Source organism: Coregonus lavaretus, assembly GCF_964263955.1.
Source record: "Coregonus lavaretus genome assembly, chromosome: 27".
In the NCBI taxonomy this organism is placed as follows: Eukaryota; Metazoa; Chordata; class Actinopteri; order Salmoniformes; family Salmonidae; genus Coregonus; species Coregonus lavaretus.
In genome coordinates, this window is record NC_140014.1 from 16070986 (window position 1) to 16094673 (window position 23688).

General features: G+C 43.6%; 1 protein-coding gene across 1 annotated transcript in view; it reads right to left on the reverse strand.

The window, feature by feature from the left end:
* Nucleotides 1-23688, reverse strand: part of LOC311102610 (AT-rich interactive domain-containing protein 1B-like) — a gene marked incomplete at both ends in the record, with an annotated part of 135870 nt that overhangs the window by 71676 nt on the left and 40506 nt on the right. The window contains 2 exons of the mRNA XM_084143978.1: nucleotides 13965-13986; nucleotides 14153-14305. Of these exons, the coding sequence (XP_084000104.1) occupies nucleotides 13965-13986; nucleotides 14153-14305 (175 nt within the window). The remainder of the gene's footprint in view (nucleotides 1-13964; nucleotides 13987-14152; nucleotides 14306-23688) is intronic.

Genomic DNA, 23688 nt, shown 5'->3' on the forward strand with positions numbered 1-23688 from the left:
GTCTAATTTTGCTTTATGTATTTTTATGTCAATGTCTTGAAAATCCTATTTCTGAACTAATTTAGAAGCTATGATGAGCAGCTAGAATATCATCCACTCCATACTGAACGCCTGGAGCTATACTTAATCCCGTCTTTACACACACACACACACACACACACACACACACACACACACACACACACACACACACTGCCTGCTTTTAACAAGGCTTCATCTTAGCGTAATAGAAAAGGGGGTTTTGAAGAGAAGTGTTTGAAGGACATGAGGGAATGCAGGAATCTGACTGACTTAAATTATATTAGACAGCCATGCAGAGAGCTGCGTAATATGAGGTAATATTGCATATATAGACTGATAACTGGTGAATAGGCTATTTGTCTGAGGGCTTGGAGATGGATAGAGAGCATTCATAAATGAATTAAACAAATGAGGAAAGAGTCACCCCTCTTCACTACTCTTCCTCTACCCCAGTAGAGGAATGGTCCTCTCCTCTCTTCTCTTCTCTCTCCCTCATCCCTCCATTCTTCACTCCCTCTCTCTCTCCTGCCAGGCACCTCATGACTACCAAATGAATAAGTAATTCCCACACCTTCACAGATGCAGATCTCTTCCAAATCTGCCACTAATGCCATTAATATTCACAAAAAATAAGCTTAATTGCGCGTCTTTAAAAAGCCCCATGGCCCCAGCGCATCCTGGCCCCCTGAGGAGAGCCAGTTCTGATTTCCACTGGGCAACCTCCCCATGCCTGTCACAACTACACACACAGAGAGGAGAGGAGGGAGGGGGGAAGAGAGCGAGAGAGAGTGCGAGAGAGGGAGACAGAAAGTAAGAGGTAGAGAGAGAGGAAGAGAAAGAGAGAGGTAGAAAGATAAGGAGAAAGAGATAAGAATGGGAGATAGGGAGCACCACCAGATAGATAAGTGGTAAACACCGTACTGTACTACACAGGGGAGCGCCACAGAGAGACAGTTACACTTCCAACAGCCAAAGCTGTGTTGAATCACACACTGGCTAGCTGATAGAACCTCTCATCTCTGCTTCACAGGAGATGTGTGTGTGTGTGTTTGTGTGTGCGTGTGCGTGTGCGCGCGCCTGTTTCTGATCGTTCTTGAGGGGAGTATTTTTAGCGTTCATATTTAAAGCTGAGGATGTGAAAATCGCGGCGTTTAAAAATACAAACACGCGTCTGTGTACACAAAGCACTGCACATCAGAGACATGACAATGACCAGGGAACAGGGACAGACAAAGACAGGCAGGCAGCAGCAGAGAGGAGAGGAGAGTAGAGGGAGAGGAGAGGGAGAGAGGGAGGGAGAGGGAGATGCAGGCCATCCATATTCATGGCTCCTGCATGTCATTAGCACAGACAACAATGGCACTTCAGATTGGGACGCCATAATTGAAGCAATCAGCCAGTTGCCCAATATTACAGGAGGGACAGAGAGAAAGGAGTTGCCAGGGAGAAACTGCCAGCTCTTATTATGGCTTGTAATGCAGAAAATCAACTAGCTTCCATATAAACTGGCAGCATGTATCTGACAGGATTGCTAGACAGTACAGCAGTCTCTCTCCAGTAGGAAGAAAAACAGACAGAATGACTGACAGACTGACTTTTGGTTAGTGTAAAGGCAAATATGTGGTGATCTCTTCTCAAACGATACGTGTGATTACACTATCCATATCCGACTGCATTTGACTGGGTGTGCCATTGTGTGTGTGTGTGCCTCTGTGCATGCGTGCATGCGTGCATACCTTTGTGTGTGCATGTGTGTACATATGTGTGTACATACAGTGCATTTGGAAAGTATTCAGACCCCTTGACTTTTTCCACATTTTTTTTACGTTACAGCCTTATTCTAAAATTGATTAAATTGTTTTTTTCCCCTCATCAATCTACACACAATACCACATAATGACAAAGCAAAAACAGGTTTTTAGAAATGTTTGCAAATGTATTACAAAAATCCCCGGAAATATCAAATTTACAGAAGTATTCAGACCCTTTACACAGTACTTTGTTGAAGAACCTTAGGCAGCGATTACAGCCTTAAGTCTTCTTGGGTATGACGCTACAAACCTGGCACACCTGTATTTGAGGAGTTTCTCCCATTCCTCTCTGCAGATCTTCTGAAGATATGTCAGGTTGGATGGGGAGCGTTGCTGCACAGCTATTTTCAGATCTCTCCAGAGATGTTCGATCGGGTTCATGTCCGGGCTCCGGCTGGGCCACTCAAGGACATTCATAGACTTGTCCCGAAGCCACTCCTGCGTTGTCTTGGCTGTGTGCTTAGGGTCGTTGTCCTGTTGGAAGGTGAACCTTTGTCCCAATCTGAGGTCCTGAGCACTCTGGAGCAGGTTTTCATCAAGGATCTCTCTGTACTTTGCTCCGTTCATCTTTCCCTCGATCCTGACTAGTCTCCCAGTCCCTGCCACTGAAAACATCCCCACAGCATGATGCTGCAACCACCATGCTTCACCGTAGGGATGGTGCCAGGTTTCCTCCAGACGTGACGCTTGGCATTCAGGCCAAAGAGTTCAATCTTGGTTTCATCAGACCAGAGAATCTTGTTTCTCATGGTCTGTGAGTCTTTAGGTGCCTTTTGGCAAACTCCAAGCGGGCTGTCATGTGCCTTTTACTGAGGAGTGGCTTCTGTCTGGCCACTCTACCATAAAGGCCTGATTGGTGGAACGCTGCAGAGATGGTTGTCCTTCTGGGAGATTCTCCCATCTCCAAAGAGGAACTCTAGAGCTCTGTCAGAGTGAACATCGGGTTCTTGGTCACCTCCCTGATCAAGGCCCTTCTCCCCAGATTGCTCAGTTTGGCCGGGCGCCCAGCTCTAGGCAGAGTCTTGGTGGTTCCAAATTTCTTCCATTTAAGAATGATGGAGGCCACTGTGTTCTTGGGGACCTTCAATGCTGCAGACATTTTTTGGTACCCTTCCCCAGATCTGTGCCTCGACACAATCCTGTCTCGGAGCTCTACGGACAATTCCTTCGACCTCATGGCTTGGTTTTTGCTCTGATATGCACTGTCAACTGTGGGACCTTATATAGACAGGTGTACACCTTTCCGAATCATGTCCAATCAATTGAATCTACCACAGGTGAACTCCAATCAAGTTGTAGAAACATCTCAAGGATTATCAATGGAAACAGAATGCACCTGTGCTCAATTTCGAGTCTCATAGCAAAGGGTCTGAATACTTTTTTTATATATATAAATTTGCAAACATTTCTAAAAACGTGTTTTCACTTTGTCATTATGGGGTATTGTGTGTAGACGGATGAGGAAAAAAATAATATTTAATCCATTTTAGAATAAGGCTGTAACATAACAAAATGTGGAAAAAGTCAATACTATCCGAAGGCACTGTAAATGTGTGTGTGTGGAGAATGCCTGTACGCTGCAGAAGCAGAGCCTCTCTCTCCAACAATCACCCAGCCCAGTGACAGACAACCAGCCAAGGAGGGACCTCCCCCTCTCCTCTCCTGGGATTTGAATTGATCCATTTGTCCAGTTCTGTTCTACTATCATGTCCTTCAGATTGGATTCTCACCAAACAGCAGCTCAGAGCAGTGCAGCGTACCAACCCCCCTGACCTTTATCACAAAAACCTTACTAGAGGGAACACACACTACCCCCCTCCCCCCAGCCCTGTAATATCAGTTCTTCATCTCTCTCTCTTTGTGTCCCCCTGGGAGCAGTCTTGACGTGACAGTACTGTATTAACTGAACATGTCATTGGTACTGCTTTTATTCTGACTCATCATTCAGCTATGGCGAGGAATCAGATGAGACTGGCTCTCTGTGTTCTGATCACTTTAGATAGACAGTCAGACAGACAGAGAGACAGACAGACAGGGCTCAGATCAGAACAGGCCCCTGTCCTTCCCGCTGGTTCTGTCCCTTATTTAAACAACCTGGAATTATATATGAACACCAAAACCTGGTGTCTATGTGGGCAAGGGAAACATACAGTGCCATGCAAAAGTATTCATCCCCCTTGGCTTTTTTCCTATTTTGTTGCATTACAACCTGTAATTTAAATGGATTTTTATTTGGATTTCATGTAATGGACATACACAAAATAGTCCAAATTGGTGAAGTGAAACGAAAAAAATAAATAACGGAAAAGTGGTGCGTGCATATGTATTCACCCCCTTTGCTATGAAGCCCCTAAATAAGATCTGGTGCAACCAATTACCTTCAGAAGTCACATAATTAGTTAAATAACGTCCACCTGTGTGCAATCTCAGTGTCACATGATCTGTAACATGATCGCAGTATATATACACCTGTTCTGAAAGTCCCCAGAGTCTGCAACACCACTAAGCAAGGGGCACCACCAAGCAAGTGGCACCATGAAGACCAAGGAGCTCTCCAAACAGGTCAGGGACAAAGTTGTGGAGAAGTACAGATCAGGGTTGGGTTATAAAAAAATATCTGAAACTTTGAACATTACATTTTAGTCATTTAGCAGACGCTCTTATCCAGAGCGACTTACAGTTAGTGAATACATATTTTTTTTATACTGGCCCCCCGTGGGAATCAAACCCACAACCCTGGCGTTGCAAACGCCATGCTCTATCAACTGAGCTACATCCCTGCCGGCCATTCCCTCCCCTACCCTGGACGACGCTGGGCCAATTGTGCGCCGCCCATGAGTCTCCCGGTCACGGCCAGCAGCGACAGAGCCTGGATTCGAACCAGGATCTCTAGTGGCACAGTTAGCACTGCGATGCAGTGCCTTAGACCACTGCGCCACTCAGGAGTACGGAGAACATCCCACGGAGCACCATTAAATCCATTATTAAAAAATGGAAAGAATATGGCACCACAACAAACCTGCTAAGAGAGGGCTGCCCACCAAAACTCACGGACCAGGCAAGGAGGGCATTCATCAGAGAGGCAACAAAGAGACCAAAGATAACCCTGAAGGAGCTGCAAAGCTCCACATCGTAGATTGGAGTATCTGTCCATAGGACCACTTTAAGCCATACACTCCACAGAGCTGGGCTTTACGGAAGAGTGGGCAGAAAAAAGCCATTGCTTAAAGAAGAAGAAAATTAGCAAACACGTTTGGTGTTCGCCAAAAGTCATGTGGGAGACTCCCCAAACATATGGAAGAAGGTACTCTGGTCAGATGAGACTAAAATTGAGCTTTTTGGCAATCAAGGAAACGCTATGTCTGGCGCAAACCCAACACCTCTCATCACCCCGAGAACACCATCCCCACAGTGAAGCATGGTGGTGGCAGCATCATGTTGTGGGGATGTTTTTCATCAGCAGGGACTGGGAAACTGGTCAGAATTGAAGGAATGATGGATGGCGCTAAATACAGGGCGATTCTTGAGGGAAACCTGTTTCAGTCTTCCAGAGATTTGAGACTGGGACGGAGGTTCACCTTCCAGCAGGACAATGACCCTAAGCATACTGCTAAAACAACACTCGAGTGGTTTAAGGGGAAACATTTCAATGTCTTGGAATGGCCTAGTCAAAGCCCAGACCTCAATCCGATTAAGAATATGTGGTATGACTTAAAGATTGCTGTACACCAGCGGAACCCATCCAACTTGAAGGAGCTGGAGCTGTTTTGCCTTGAAGAATGGGAAAAAATCCCAGTGGCTAGATGTGCCAAGCTTATAGAGACATACCCCAAGAGACTTGCAGCTGTAATTGCTTCCAAAAGGTGGCTCTACAAAGTATTGACTTTAGGGGGGTGAATAGTTATGCACGCTCAAGTTTTCTGTTTTTTTGTCTTATTTATTGTTTGTTTCACACAAAAAAATATTTTGCATCTTCAAAGTGGTAGGCATGTTGTGTAAATCAAATGATACAAACCCCCCCAAAATCAATTTTAATTCCAGGTTGTAAGGCAACAAAATAGGAAAAATGCCAAGGGGGTGAATACTTTTGCACTGTAGTATTTACCAAAACTAGTACTGTTTTCCATACAGACGTTGTTGCCCTTGTTCAAGGATGGCAGAACAATAGCACTGTTGGCAGCCTCATCAGTGATTGTCCAACAATTCTGTGTGTATCCGTGTACTTTTCAAAACTCTCTGTGCTGGAACATTTAGTGGCATTTCTAACAATTGTTGTGCTAAATGAGGCCCCTGGGGTGCATAGTGCTAAACACTATCCTTTCCAGCGTGATTAAGACTGTCCTGACCATTTGAAAAAAACACCTTCCATTTGCATTTGAATCACAATGATACAAACAAACATAAATCAGAAAAACATGGTGGCACTTTCCAGTCACGCAATTAGCAAGTGTCAGTCAGCGGATAGGTGAAAACACACACAACTAAAAACACAATCCAACTGACAAAAAAAATAGAACCAACCGTTTTTCTGGCTTTTTCTGAACTCATCAGGCTTAAGTGCTTGTTGCGGGCAGCCAATGGGAGCGCTGTGCTGGTTGCCGTGGCGCTGGCGCCTAGCGATACACAGGGACATTTAGAGGACTCTGATAAACTATGCCATTTAAAAGGTTATGACAATTAAAGCAGCTCCCGCAAATTACAGTGGCCAGACCTTTACCACGAATGGGTCTCTCTTATCTCCCGGCACCCAGCTCCCTCTGCCATATGCCCTCTATCTCCCAGGCCCTCCCTCCATCCCTCTCTCTCTCCATCTACCCCCCTCCGAATCATAGCAGCGCTTCTATTATCCAGTTAATTAACAGTTCTTAGCTAATATTCAAATGCTGACCAATTAATGACATTGAACTTTGAATGGCCCTCCCTCCCTCCCTCCCTTCCCCCTCTCCCAGTCAGTTGTTGCCGTGGCATCCTCGGGTGCGGTGCGCTGGGCGACGTGCTATCAGCGGTCGTGATTAAACCAGCGGTGGCAGGCGGGTGGACAGTGGTGAGAGCAGGAGTGGTGATAAAGGCGAGCAGCCAGCCAATGTGACTGCGTTTTAATTAACCTTGTGTCATTAGGAGAGAGAGGAGAGGGAGGAGAGATGGGAACACAGCAGAGTGGAGCAGAGTAAAGCCCAGTGGAGCAGAGTAGAGTACAGCAGAGTAGAGCACATCACAGCACAGCAGAGCAGAGCAGAGGGGCTAAAACCCCTCAGAGACGACAGGAAGTAGTTGGGAGTAATACAGGAAACAGGAAACAGCCCTAGAGATCAGCAGTCTCACAGAGGAACAGACTGGACACTTTCACTGAAGAAATGAGGGGCAATGCAGTACAATTCTCCTTGGTGAAATCTTTGTGTCACTCCTGAGAAACTGAGTTTCTAAGGAGTGACACTGCTTAAGGTTTAACCAATCGATGACCCTGCCTGGTAACAGTATGAACAACATGACAAATCCCCACACTGGAGTAGTCCTGTCACACTCTGCCTCCTTCAGTTAGATAAGGGCCCTAGATAGGAACAGGACATGGATGTTTCAGTCACTACACATTATACCAGCTATCTACCTAGGAAGATAAAATAATGGCAGCCAGAGAGTGAAATGTGTCTATCTGCCGAGGAAGCAAGTACACAGTTGTACACATACACACACACAGTCACTTGAGCAAACAGTCACACACACACATAGTCATGCACGCAAACACACAAGTACACACACACACACACACACACACAAAGAGAATCGCCTTCCTAGCAAAGTAGGCAGAGAGGAACATGTCTTGTGTTAACAAAACTGATCGACAAAGAAAAATACCAGTTACTGACAGACAGCAAAAAACAGGTGAGAGATAGGTTAGCAACCCATCAGACAGAGGAACTGCTATTATGAGTTCTAACAGCAAATCATTAAAGCTGCAATGTAACTTTTTGGGTGACCTGACCAAATTCACATAGAAATGTGAGTTATAGAACTTTCATTCTCATTGAAAGCAAGTCTAAGAAGCAGTAGAACTGTTCTATGGGAGCTATTTCTATGCTTAAGTTTAGTTTTTGCGTCTTTTACTTTTGGCTTTGTACACCAGCTTCAAACAGCTGAAAATACAATATTTTGGTTACTGAAAATATATTTAACAGTAGTTTAGATGGTACAATGATTCTCTACACTATACATTTCTTGTTCTGTCACATAAACTGAAAATATTATCATTTTAGCAACCAGGAAATGGCGGAGCGATTTCTGCATATTGCACCTTTAATTGCTTGAGACTATAACAAAGACCCAGGGTTTTCATTCCAATTCATCAAGACAGATGTATTTCTGAGATGTTCTGAAGTAACAGCTTTGACGGGTCAGAATCAGAAAGCCTTTCTACTTTCTACAATCACCAGGGTTATGACAGTGAAACACACTCCAATAAAGAGTACACTTCCCCTTCAGAGGGATATAAAGGAGGATAATAGTCGTGATTCTGTAGGAACCTTGGGTTTCACAGCAAATATGATGTCAGAGAAGCTGCAATCACTCAATCAAGTGAAGGATGTCCTTTCACCTGGCTAATAGATGTGGAGTGGAACGGCTAACCACCCAAATCACACAGGGTGGAACTTCAGTCCTCTGGTAACTAGAGGTCATGAGAGAGGGTACACAACCACAATAACATCCTAATCTCTCTCACAGTGCTTTGTGTTTGTGTGTTTCCACTGATCGGCACAGAATGCTGTGAAAAGGTCAAATGTTGACCTTTCTTTATGATTGGGAGCTGACATGAGACAAGGATTTCACACAGCCATGGGTAGTACTCTCTCTACTGTAAATCACATACACACGCTCGCACGCACGCTCGCTCGCTCGCTCACAGGTTGTTTTTGTATTGTAACATTGCAGAAACGATCATCCATCTTTACCTCCACCCTCCACCTTCTTAGACTACTCTACATCCTCCAATGGCCTAAAAATATTTTTAACTAAATCTTTAGAACCCCACATAGGCCCGGAGGCTGTGTGCTGTAGTTTGCTGGCTGGCTCAATCCAAATAGCCTTGAGCTTGGCTGGCCCAACTCACCCTGCTCCAACCTGCAGTCTGGAGACACTACAGGCCCAGCCAGAAGAGAAGTGAGGAGACTCAGATAAAGGATTTGATTAATGCACCAAATCTTTGAGGATGAAGAAGAGAGAGAGAGAGAGAGAGAGAGAGAGAGAGAGAGAGAGAGAGAGAGAGAGAGTGTTAACCTTGCGGCCAACATTGAGAAAGCCTCAACTGGACTGTGTAATCCAAAGTAGTTTAAATGCAACCAAAGTTGTAAAAGGGGCAGAACACTCGCAATCCTCTTGTCTATTTGACTGAATGCATTCTTTCTCTGGCCATATCCTGCTGAACTCTGGTTCTCACAAAACTCCTGACGCGCCCACACACTGACTCAACCATGTGTGTGTGTGTGTGTGTGTGTGTGTGTGGCAGACCTGGGATAACTATAGTTTTAACTGTGCTTTGTGGAAAGTAACTATTCCAGGGGATCAAATAGTTACTTTGGAGGTGACTACAACTATTTGAATACAGATCCCAAAAAATGATTACTTTTTTAAACTATTTGAATACAGATATCAGAAAGTGACTACTCTTCAAAACTATTTGAATACAGATATCAGAAAGTGACTACTCTTCAAAACTATTTGAATACAGATCTCAGAAAGTAACTACTTTTGTAAACTATTTGAATACAGATCTGAGAAAGCAACTAATAAAAAAAATATATTTGAATATAGATCTCAGAGGTGACAACTTTTCTGAAACTATTGGATTGGCCGCCTTCAACGAATGGCAGGGCTGTATCTGGAACTGCATGTTGAAGATAGAAATAGAATGAATAGAGCACACACAATCTCCTATCCTATTCCAATCTATCTGCACAATACATTTCTATCTGAACATTTTGTAACTGTCCATTCTCCTGAATGTGCATTGTCCCAGGTGTACATAATCAAGTCAAACCACTCAACCAATGATATTTTGTACAGATAAGTACAGTGAGGGAATTAAGTATTTGATCCCCTGCTGATTTTGTACATTTGCCCACTGACAAAGACATGATCAGTCTATAAGTTTAATGGTAGGTTTATTTGAACAGTGAGAGACAGAATAACAACAAAAAAATCCAGAAAAACGCATGTCAAATATGTTATAAATTGATTTGCATTTTAATGAGGGAAATAAGTATTTGACCCCTCTGCAAAACATAACTTAGTACTTGGTGGCAAAACCCTTGATGGCAATCACAGAGGTCAGACGTTTCTTGTAGTTGGCCACCAGGTTTACACACATCTCAGGAGGGATTTTGTCCCACTCCTCTTTGCAGATCTTCTCCAAGTCATTAAGGTTTCGAGGCTAACGTTTGGCAACTCGAACCTTCAGCTCCCTCCACAGATTTTCTATGGGATTAAGGTCTGGAGACTGGCTAGGCCACTCCAGGACCTTAATGTGCTTCTTCTTGAGCCACTCCTTTGTTGCCTTGGCCGTGTGTTTTGGGTCATTGTCATGCTGGAATACCCATCCACAACCCATTTTCAATGCCCTGGCTGAGGGAAGGAGGTTCTCACCCAAGATTTGACGGTACATGGCCCTGTCCATCGTCCCTTTGATGCGGTGAAGTTGTCCTGTCCAATAGCAGAAAAACACCCCCAAAGCATAATGTTTCCACCTCCATGTTTGACGGTGGGGATGGTGTTCTTGGGGTCATAGGCAGCATTCCTCCTCCTCCAAACACGGCAAGTTGAGTTGATGCCAAAGAGCTCGATTTTGGTCTCATCTGACCACAACACTTTCACCCAGTTCTCCTCTGAATCATTCAGATGTTCATTGGCAAACTTCAGACGGGCCTGTATATGTGCTTTCTTGAGCAGGGGGACCTTGCGGGCACTGCAGGATTTCAGTCCTTCACGGCGTAGTGTGTTACCAATTGATTTTTTGGTGACTATGGTCCCAGCTGCCTTGAGATCATTGACAAGATCCTCCCGTGTAGTTCTGGGCTGATTCCTCACCGTTCTCATGATCATTGCAATTCCACGAGGTGAGATCTTGCATGGAGCCCCGGGCCGAGTGAGATTGACGGGTCTTTTGTGTTTCTTCCATTTGCGAATAATCGCACCAACTGTTGTCACCTTCTCACCAAGCTGCTTGGCGATGGTCTTGTAGCCCATTCCAGCCTTGTGTAGGTCTACAATCTTGTCCCTGACATCCTTGGAGAGCTCTTTGGTCTTGGCCATGGTGGAGAGTTTGGAATCTGATTGATTGATTGCTTCTGTGGACAGGTGTCTTTTATACAGGTAACAAGCTGAGATTAGGAGCACTCCCTTTAAGAGTGTGCTCCTAATCTCAGCTCGTTACCTGTATAAAAGACACCTGGGAGCCAGAAATCTTTCTGATTGAGAGGGGGTCAAATACTTCTTTCCCTCATTAAAATGCAAATCAATTTATAACATTGTTGACATGCGTTTTTCTGGATTTTTTTGTTGTTATTCTGTCTCTCACTGTTCAAATAAACCTACCATTATAATTATAGACTGATCATTTCTTTGTCAGTGGGCAAACGTACAAAATCAGCAGGGGATCAAATACTTAATTCCCTCACTGTATAAATAAGTTGTGATGCTCAGCTACTGCATGACTCTTTCAACATGCCACTGAAAAGGTAGAAAACTGCAATTCATTTTATGATACCTGAAAATAATGCAGAGGGAGGCATCATAGTCCTGTGTAGCTCAGTTGGTAGAGCATGGCATTTGCAACGCCAGGGTTGTGGGTTCAATTCCCACGGGGGGCCAGTATGAAAAAATAAAAATTATGCACTCACTAACTTAACTGTAAGTCGCTCTGGATAAGATCGTCTGCTAAATGACTAAAATGTCAATCTGAGGGTAAGTGTTATTTTTTCATATAGGCTATACCATCTTTAATGGGATAGTTTACTCATAATACAAAATAACATGATTTTCAACCTAGCTTGCCTGTAGTTGATTCAAGAAGACAGTTTTGGGATATTTAGTTTCCTTTCGACACTTAATAGCCATATTTTGTTATAGCTAGAATTCTCAGTAACACTTAACTTTAAACTGTTCTTGTGCCTGTGTAATAAAACTGTAATTACTTTTGGAGCAACATTTTATTAGCATGTTGCTACATAAAACTTACATAAAAGGTAATTGCATTTTAATTGCATAGCAATGAGCTGTGAGTTTTTGTAACTACTGTACACAAGAGGAATAGTGTAATAACTCCATTATTATGCAATTATAAAGCAATTTCCAATGTCCTATGTAACAACAATATTGCTATTGTAATAATCATAAAGTTACTACACATGTATAAGAACTTGATGTCAAGTGTTACTGTATTACCTTATGTCTCTCATTATGAAAATATATTTGTTAGTCATTTTGAAGCTGGAAAAGTGGTTTACTCTAATGTTGAGGTGATTCCATGTCCCTCATGTATTTAATTCTAGGCTGTAGGCTATATTAAGATTAATATCTAAGAGACCTCCTAACCATGTGCTTATGATAATATATTTAGACTAATTCAACTAACTGTTGTAGTTTTTGATTCTTCATCAAATATTTGGCAGCTATCCAATAAATATTTTTTTGTTTTCAAATAACTTGCATATATACACTGAGTTTACAAAACATTACAGAAACCTGCTCTTTCCATGACATAGACTGACCTGGTGAATCCAGGTGAAAGCTATGATCCCTTATTGATGTCGCTTGTTAAATCCACTTCAAATCAGTGTAGATGAAGGGGAGGAGACAGGTTAAAGAAGGATGTTTAAGCCTTGAGACAATTGAGACATGGATTGTGTATGTGTGCCATTCAGAGGGTGAATGGGCAAGACAAAATATTTAAGTGCCTTTGAACGGGGTATGGTAGTAGGTGCATCGGTATGTGTCAAGAACTGCAACGCTGCTGGGTTTTTCACGCTCAACAGTTTCCCGTGTGTATCAAGAATGGTCCACCACCCAAAGGACATCCAGCCAACTTGACACAACTGTGGGAAGCATTGGAGTCAACATGGGCCAGCATCCATGTGGAATGCTTTCAACACCTTGTAGAGTCCATGCCCCAACGAATTGAGGCTGTTCTGAGGGCAAAAGGGGGGAGGGTGCAACTCAATATTAGGAAGGTGTCCTTAATGTTTTGTACACTCAGTGTATATTCAAATAGCTTCAAATATGATTTGTTTTTCTGGACCTATATTTGACTATCAAAGAAAATAGTTGCCTTTTAGTTGAAACTCTAAACTAGGGGTGTAACGATTCGTTTTAACAACGATTCGATTTGTATCACGATTCGTGGTTGTCGATACGATTCAAGGACGATATTGGTTCATTTAGAACGATACGATCCGAAACGATTCAGTGACTTGAAATCGATTCAGTAACCTTTTAGCCAAAAATTCAACCAGTGTGACTGAAATAAATACCTGGATACTGGACAGTGCAGGTGAAGTTTCCTAGATTCCTGTTTCTTGTAAGGACCGCAATGGTGGCTTGATAATTTCTCGCTCGTCGGCTTCTCCTCTGTCGTCCGCCATGCTATGTTTTGTTGTCTTTGCGCCTTTGCGCTGCTGCTGGCGCGGGGCGATGACGTCACGGATAGGCAGACTGAATCGAGTAATGTTTAAAGCCTTTATCATTAAAAGTGCTAAGAAAAAACATCCATATAAAGTCTGACGTGCTTAAATCCAATGGGTTATTTCCTAGTATCGATACAATCGATTTATTACATTTTAAAACGATGTTAGATTGATATATGTTGTCCAAAAGGCCAACTCGCCGAGCACAGATCGATGTAGTTGGATCATAGGAATATAAATCGATACATCGATGTAGTAGATGGATCGTTACACCCCTACTCTAAACTATATTTGACAACCTTGAGTATTTGAAAAGTTGGTATTTTCAAATAAACTACAAAATACGACTATTTTCTGCCCAGGTCTGGTGTGTAGTGTGTGTGTGTGTGTGTTTGAATTAAAGTAGGGGAAGCAGGAAATGCCAGAAATAGCCCATATGAATAATCTGGACGACTCATCAGACCTCCGGGCCAGAGCCAGACTCTCTGCCCACACACACCACACATAAACACACATACACACGCACACCACAAGAGGCCTGTGTGGGAGCAAAGCATTCTGGGATAACAGAACAGAATGAAGTGGCCCTTAGACACTGATCTACAGTCTGTTTTACGTTTACTCCCTCTCTGACTGTAAGCAAGGTCTTACCTGCTGGGGTGGGGCACTCGGCGGTAGGTAGGGGGGCTGTGTGGGGGCGGTGGGGTTCTGCTGGGGGGGGCTGAAGTAGGATCCCGGAGGCGTTCCCTGCTGCTGCTGCTGGCTGTATCCTCCCATACCCTGCTGGCCGTACTGGGGGGGAACCTGCTTGAACAACCAACCACACAATAGTTAGAGCAGCTAGCACCTCCCCTCTGCTGGAACAACCAATCAGATATTAATTTCCCCTCCTTCCCCAGAGAGAGTATTCCGAGGAGCCTGGACCCACCTCTATGCTTCAACCAGATCCTCCATTCATCTATTCCTGGTTGAGTTATGGCCACATCATGTTAGCAGCACTGTTTCAACTGTGACAAACCATTCTAGCCATGATCCCCTGCCAACTCCAGTCACAGAGCAACTGGGGTCTTCACAAATGTTGCATGTCCTATCTCCTGCCAACCCCCTCCCCCTCCCTCCATCCACTCTCCCCGTGCCAGAACACACATAGGGAGGGGGCCATGCTGTATAAGTTGGTCTGTGCTGTAATAGAGGACACATGGCTGAGATGGAGCAGTTAAGACTCACACTATATATGGGCTAGGTATTCCCAGAGACACATTGTGGTTTTCATTTCACTAACACAAGGCTACTAAGTGTGTGTGTGTGTGTGTTTTGTTTATGTCTGTGTGTGTGTGTATTCACAGAAATGTGTCCATAAATGTGTACTTGTTGCCCCAATGTGTGTCAACACCACTGGGCTAATCCGTGTATTGTCCTAGTGTTGATCCCTACGTGTTGGGCTTTATGGAGACATAATGAAAGGCTCTCTCCCTCCTCTCTGAGGATTTCCTCTATGCTGTGTCTGGGTGATGAGAGCCAGGAAAATAACTGCTGTTGTCTTTGGAATGCACGAGTAGCTTCCCCAACCCGACCGACCCACGTGCCATCAAACACAACCCCTCTACTACACTCGCTTCATCCCTCATCCCTCTTTCCCAATGTTGAACTTTGCTGTCTGACGACACTTTTCTTGTCATGTTTTCCTTTAATCGTTTTCAGCCCCGGCCAAGACATTGGCCACAAGCTTGCTAACCGTCGTTAAACATGGCATAAGCTGTAAAAAACATGAGTTCAACTGTACAAACTGATGTAAGGCAGGGGTCTTCAAACTTTTCTTGACCAGAGGCCCCCGCCCAGGAACCGGCGAATCAGGGACCCCAATCATATAGATTATTTTTTTCTCAGATGTCTTGTCTTATCATCAGGTGAATGATTATGGCAAGGAGAAGTAATCAACATTTTTAAATGAATAGATTTGGTAGATCGTTTTTCATTATTTTGACCGCCTCACAGTTATAATTGGAAGAGGGAGCGTAAATTCTAACATAGCCTATTAGGTAGAAAGATAACTCGAACCCATTAATCCTAACTCATTTTCGCTAGTAGCAGCTGTTTAGCTTGTTAAACAAAGGTTAGCCATGTGTTGGCAAAAATGAATGTCCAAGTCAAGAAAGCTTACTAGTAGATAGCGGCACTTGCAGCAACTGGTACTCGTGGGTGCTTTTTTAAAGCCTGTCAGATACTCCAGTGAGTGTAATTGGCTCCAATGAGTGTACTTTGCTCAATATTAGGAGTTGAGAAATAAAGTTGACATCATTAGAAGGAAGATATTCCTGTGTCACAACCGGCCGTGACCGGGAGTCCCATAGGGCGGCGCACAATTGGCCCAGCGTCGTCCGGGTTAGGGGAGGGTTTGGCCGGGGGGGCTTTACTTGGCTCATCGCACTCTAGGGACTCGTTGTGGCAGGCCGGGCGCCTGCAGGCTGACTTCGGTCGTCAGTTGAACGGTGTTTCCTCCGACACATTGGTGCAGCTGGCTTCCGGGTTAAGCGAGCATGTGTTAAGAAGCGCGGCTTGGCGGGTCATGTTTCGGAGGACGCATGACTCGACCGTCACCTCTCCTGAGCCCGTTGGGGAGTTGCAGCGATGAGACAAGATCGTAATTGGATCGATGAGACAAAATCGTAATTGGATCACAATTGGATATCACGAAATTGGGGAGATTCTCCTATTTTCTACTGCAGGTACTGTATGTACAGTGGGGGGAAAAAAGTATTTAGTCAGCCACCAATTGTGCAAGTTCTCCCACTTAAAAAGATGAGAGAGGCCTGTAATTTTCATCATAGGTACACGTCAAACATTGACAGACAAATTGAGAATTTTTTTTCCAGAAAATCACATTGTAGGATTTTTAATGAATTTATTTGCAAATTATGGTGGAAAATAAGTATTTGGTCACCTACAAACAAGCAAGATTTCTGGCTCTCACAGACCTGTAACTTCTTCTTTAAGAGGCTCCTCTGTCCTCCACTCGTTACCTGTATTAATGGCACCTGTTTGAACTTGTTATCAGTATAAAAGACACCTGTCCACAACTCCTGTCCAAACTCCACTATGGCCAAGACCAAAGAGCTGTCAAAGGACACCAGAAACAAAATTGTAGACCTGCACCAGGCTGGAAAGACTGAATCTGCAATAGGTAAGCAGCTTGGTTTGAAGAAATCAACTGTGGGAGCAATTAATAGGAAATGGAAGACATCCAAGACCACTGATAATCTCCCTATATCAGGGGTTCCACGCAAGATCTCACCCTGTGGGGTCAAAATGATCACAATCCCAGAACCACACGGGGGGACCTAGTGAATGATCTGCAGAGAGCTGGGACCAAAGTAACAAAGCCTACCATCAGTAACACACTACGCCGCCAGGGACTCAAATCCTGCAGTGCCAGACGTGTCCCCCTGCTTAAGCCAGTACATGTCCAGGCCCGTCTGAAGTTTGCTAGAGTGCATTTGGATGATCCAGAAGAGGATTGAGAGAATGTCATATGGTCAGATGAAACCAAAATATAACTTTTTGGTAAAAACTCAACTTGTCGTGTTTGGAGGACAAAGAATGCTGAGTTGCATCCAAAGAACACCATACCTACTGTGAAGCATGGGGGTAGAAACATCATGCTTTGGGGCTGTTTTTCTGCAAAGGGACCAGGACGACTGATCCGTGTAAAGGAAAGAATGAATGGGGCCATGTATCGTGAGATTTTGAGTGAAAACCTCCTTCCATCAGCAAGGGCATTGAAGATGAAACGTGGCTGGGTCTTTCAGCATGACAATGATCCCAAACACACCGCCCGGGCAACGAAGGAGTTGCTTCGTAAGAAGCATTTCAAGGTCCTGGAGTGGCCTAGCCAGTCTCCAGATCTCAACCCTATAGAAAATCTTTGGAGGGAGTTGAAAGTCCGTGTTGCCCAGCGACAGCCCCAAAACATCACTGCTCTAGAGGAGATCTGCATGGAGGAATGGGCCAAAATACCAGCAACAGTGTGTGAAAACCTTGTGAAGACTTACAGAAAACGTTTGACCTGTGTCATTGCCAACAAAGGGTATATAACAAAGTATTGAGAAACTTTTGTTATTGACCAAATACTTATTTTCCACCATAATTTGCAAATAAATTCATAAAAAATCCTGCAATGTGATTTTCTGGATTTTTTTTCTCATTTTGTCTGTCATAGTTGACGTGTACCTATGATGAAAATTACAGGCCTCTCTCATCGTTTTAAGTGGGAGAACTTAAATTGCACAATTGGTGGCTGACTAAATACTTTTTTCCCCCACTGTAATTCAAAATGTGCTTTGTTTATTCTGTTGTTATTAGCAATATTCATAAAAACATTTAAATAAATTAAGTAATACATTTCACTTTTTTTATATATATATATTTTGTTATTTTTTGCGGACCCCCTGTAGTACCTAAGGGGGCCGCGGACCCCAGTTTGAATATCCCTGATGTAAGGAGTTCTCAGAGACACAGACAGACACACACGTTCACACACACACACGCACGCACCAACATTTTCATTTGAAATGTCCCTCCCTGACATAAGCAGGCTCCACAAATGACAGTGATTTATTTTTAGGATGATGATATTACTGTGAGCTTACACATAACAGTCACTATGTTATGAGTCTGTTTCAGATCAAAGTGGGAGCGTTCAGAGTTGATCCTTTAAATGAGTGTGGGAGCGAAGGTCCACCCAAAACCTCTTCATAAAACCAGTTCATAAACCAGTGGTGTAAAAAGGGCTGAAACCTGCCAGGCCAAAGACGAGGTCAGTTACAACTACTACGACTTTAGGGCCTGATGTTGTGAACCCTGGAAGACTTCCCAGTCTTTTATACATCAGTAGAATACATGTTGAGGTTTGGAGAATGCACCTGATACTGTCCAAAGTGTACAGTTTAATATATTGGAAACCTAACAGACATTCAGATGTTTTCAGTATATATCTGACAGTTTTTGTGTGTGTGTATGTCTGCGTGCGTGTTTGTATGTGTTTGTGCGTGTGTTTGTGTGCGTTTGTGTGTGTGTGTGTGTGTGTGTGTCTGATCTCACTGTGTCTACTGAGCTTAATGAGACAACCCACGTTCAGTCTGTATTCAATTTAAAAACACACACACATATACACAAAGCATATTATATCGTCTCACACACACATACATTAACAAACACAGAAAAAACACACAAACACACACTATTTAGCCTAAAAGCTATTCACACATGCCATAAAAGCCAATGAGAACCAGGCTCAACACTGTGTATGTTGACGTTCCTTCCCTGTCTAGTCATTGTCAGGCACTAACAGACAGGACAGGTTTGGTATCGAGCATTAGCCTCTATGGTGAATCAGCCATGACAACAACCGTGGGCTGCCTGCTCCCTTCCTTTCTATAGTCCAGACAGACAGACGAGACGCGGTGAGACAATACAGAATGGAACCTAAACAAGCAGCAACCTGTCTGACATATAGGTAAGCCTACTCTATGTGAGCTGAAATGTTGCTATGCTAAACCTCTTTTCAGGAGGCATTACTGTAGAGATAATAGGCCTATGTATGGTGGGGTAATATGAAGAGTACTACACTACACAGTAGTATGAAGAATACTGTAATAATAATGCCATGTGCAGTTATGTAATAGTTTTGATTGGCTCAGACAGGAGGAGAAGACAACATACACAAGCTCTTGTTTGTATTCAGGTGTGTTTCCTGAGAGCTTAACAGTGTTATACACTGATTTTTTTTTACATTTTAGTCATTTTAGCAAACGCTCTTATCCAGAGCGACTTACAGTTAGTGAGTGCATACATTTTCATACTTTTTTCATACTGGCCCCCCGTGGGAAACGAACCCACAACCCTGGCGTTGCAAGCGCCATGCTCTACCAACTGAGCTACACGGGGCCAAAAATATAAACGCACCATGTAAAGTGTTGGTCCCATGTTTCATGAGCTGAAATAAAAGATCCCAGAAACTTTCCAGACACACAAAAACCTTATTTCTCTTCAATTTGGTGCACAAATTTGTTTACATCCCCGTTAGTGAGAATTTCTCATTTGCCAAGATAATCCATCCACCTGACAGGTGTTGCATATCAGGAAGCGTATTAAACAGCATGATCATTACACAGGTGCACCTTGAGCTGGGGACAATAAAAGGTCACTTTAAAATGTGCCGTTTTGTCACACAACACAATGCTACAGATGTCTCAAGTTTTGAGGGAGGGTGCAATTGGCATGCTGACTGCAGGAATGTCCACCAGAGCTGTTGCCAGATAATTTAATGTTCATTTCTATACCATAAGCCGCCTCCAACGTCGATTTAGAGAATATGGCAGTACGTCCAACCAGCCTCACAACCACAGACCACGTGTATGGCGTTGTGTGGGCGAGCGGTTTGCTGATGTCAACGTTGTGAACAAAGTGCCCCATGGTGACGGTGGGGTTATGGTATGGGCAGGTATAAGCTACGGACAATGAACACAATTACATTTTATCTATTTGAATGCACAGAAATGCCGTGACGAGATCCTGGTCAATTTTTTAAGGTATCTGTGACCAACAGATGCATATCTGTATTCCCAGTCATGTGAAATCCATAGATGAGGGCCTAATGAATTTATTAAATTGACTGATTTCCTAATATGAACTGTAACTCAGTAAAATCTTAGAAATTGTTGCATGTTGCGTTTATATTTTTGTTCAGTATACAGTATGAATGAGAATATGTCTGATATAGACTAGACAAGCACCACTACACAGTATCTCCTCCAATATTTGCTGAGTCCTGCAGACTCTCTCAGTCAATAACACACAACAACACAGCCGCATGCAATAAAGGTGAAAAATACAGATCCTAAAACTTAACAGTACATGAAAGACTGGTGTTCATAGAAACAAACACGTTTTATGTTTTGTGAAGCAAATATTTCACCATAAAATGTAATACTGATATCATAAAATCCAAGGCTCGGGCTTCAAACAGGAAAAACAAAGACCAATAAAAAAGGACAATGCCACAGAAGAATCCAAACAAACCATCAAAAACATATGAAAACAAAGCCATAAAATAGACAGACATCACCACGACAACCCATTTAGAACCCTATGGCAGATGGGGTGGGGGGATAGAAAAACCTGCTTGTAATTCAATTGGGCCACTGAGCATAGACAGAATTTTCTTAATTCTATTGCCGTGGCGATACGGCTGGATGACGACTGGGCCGTGGCCAGAGCACAGGTTGCCCATTTGAGTGACATATGGATCCAACCAACCAGAGCGGTGTTGGAGCCGTAAGCAGCCAGAACAGACATGACGGGAATACAGAGGACTGTATTAGCATTAGCACGCTAACGCCCTCGCTACGGATCACAACACTGAAAGCACATCAGAGAGAGAGGGAGGGAGGGAGAGGGAGAGGAAGGGTGGGAGAGGGAGAGAGAGCGTGGGTGGGTGGGAGAGAGAGGGTGGGAAACAGAGAGGGACATAGGAGAAGGCTAAGAGAGAGGGAGACACAAAAAGAGGGTAGGTAAGAAAGGGAGACACCCCAAGAGGGCAGAGTCAACCTCATAGTCAGAGCAGTTAACAAAGGTTATCAGGCTGCTTCTAGATGAAAGCCCCATCAGCCAGCAATGCCACGTCAGGTGAGAAGCTGACACAATTAGGTGTTTCTCTGAGTAAGCACTATAGGCTGGTGATATGGAGCCGGGGTAGATAAGTGCATGATTTCCTTTTAATTTCCCTCTGCATGAGTGTGAGTGCGTGCCGGAGCGGCGGTGAGCCCCAAAATGAGATGCGGCCGGCCCGCTGAGGCGATCAACAATCTGGGCTCATGATTAAACATAGAGGAGGGAGATTACATCGCCTACCGTGGCTCCCAAGGTGACTAACCTCCAACTGCCTCCTTTGATCTCCACTCTCCCTCCTCTCTCTCTCTCTCTCCTTCCTCTCTCTCTCCCCTCTTCTTCTCTCTCTTTCCCCTTTTCTCGACCCCTCTTCTCTGGCTCGCTTGATTTTTCTGTCTCTCCTTCCTTGTTCCCCTCTTTATTCCACTCTCTCTCGCTCTCTTCTCTCTATCGCTCCACATGCCAGCCACTTGACACCTCAAGAATGAGCTGCCCTTGGACAGCCTTGCCAGAGAGCGATAGAGAGAGAGGGGGAGGGGGGGGACTGCAATACTCTCACTAGTGCAATTACTAATGCATTAACTGTTTTTTCTGACCACATGAACTGACCAAACAAAACTCTGAGCCCTAATTGTAGTCTATAACATGAGCCCAGAGTTTTCCCTAGCCCTATAACTATAACTGATGCATTAATGTTACATAGAGGTTTTTCTTTAATGGAAACTTCTCTAATGTAAAACATGTAAAGTGTGGTATTCCTCAAGGCAGCTCTGTTGGCCCTTTACTGTTCTCTATTTTGACTAATGATCTACCACTAGCTTTAACCAAAGCCTGTGCGTCTACGTACGCTGATGATTCAACATTATACACGTCATCAACCATAACTAGCGAAATCACTGCAACGCTAAATAAAGAGTTGCAGTCAGTTTTGGAATGGGTGGCCAGTAATAAACTGGTCCTGAACATATATAAAACTAAAAGCATTGTATTTGGTACAAAACATTCCTTAAGTTATAGAGCTCAGCTGAATCTGGTACTGAATAATGTGGAGCAAGTTGAGGAGACTAAACTTCTTGGTGTGCCCTTAGACTGTAAATTGTAATGTTCAAGGCATGATGATTCAATTGTTGTAAAAATGTGGAGAAGTCTGTCTGTGATAAAGAGATGCTCAGCATTTTTAACACCACAGTCGACCAAACAAGTCCTGCAGGCTCTAGTTTTATCTAATCTTGACTATTGCCTGGTGATATGGTCAAGTGCTACAAAGAAGGATCTAGAAAAGCTGGTCCAGAGCAGCACGTCTTGCCCTTCAATGTACACAGAGGGCTAATGTCAACAGTATGCATGTCAGTCTCTCTTGGCTCAAAGTAGAGAATAAATTGACTGCATCAATTCTTTTTTTTGTGAGAAAATATAATTGTGTTGAAAATTTCAAATTGTCAACTTACAGTTGAAGTCGGAAGTTTACATACACTTAGGTTGGAGTCATTAAAACTTGTTTTTCAACCACTCCACAAATGTCTTGTTAACAAACTATAATTTTGGCAAGTCGGTTACAATAGTACGCAAATATAAACACCATGGGACCACGCAGCCGCCATACCGCTCAGGAAGGTGACGTGTTCTCTCTCCTAGAGATGAACGTACTTTGGTGCGAAAAGTGCAAATCAATCCCAGAAAAACAGCAAAGGACCTTGTGAAGATGCTGGAGGAAACAGGTACAAATGTATCTATATCCACAGTAAAACGAGTCCTTTATCAACATAACCTGAAAGGCCGCTCAGCAAGGAAGAAGCCACTGCTCCAAAACCGCCATAAAAAAGCCAGACTACGGTTTGCAACTGCACATGGGGACAAAGATCGTACTTTTTGGAGAAATGTCCTCTGGTCTGATGAAACAAAAATAGAACTGATTGGCCATAATGACCATCGTTATGTTTGAAGGAAAAAGGGGGGCTTGCAAGCCGAAGAACACCATCCCAACCGTGAAGCACGGGGGTGGAAGCATCATGCTGTGGGGGTGCTTTGATGCAGGAGGGACTGGTGCACTTCACAAAATAGATGGCATCATGAGGAAGGAAAATTATGTGGATATATTGAAGCAACATCTCAAGACATCAGTCAGGAAGTTAAAGCTTGGTCACAAATGGGTCTTCCAAATGGACAATGACCCCAAGCATACTTCCAAAGTTGTGGCAAAATGGCTTAAGGACAACAAAGTCAAGGTATTGAAGTGGCCATCACAAAGCCCTGACCTCAATCCTATAGAACATTTGGGGGCAGAACTGAAAAAGTTTGTGCGAGCAAGGAGGCCTACAAACCTGACTCAGTTACACCAGCTCTGTCAGGAGGAATGGGCCAAAATTCACCCAACTTTTTGTGGGAAACTTGTGGAAGGCTACCCGAAACGTTTGACCCAAGTTAAACAATTTAAAGGCAATGCTACCAAATACTAATTGAGTGTATGTAAACTTCTGACCCACTGGGAATGTGATGAAATAAATAAAAGCTGAAATAAATCA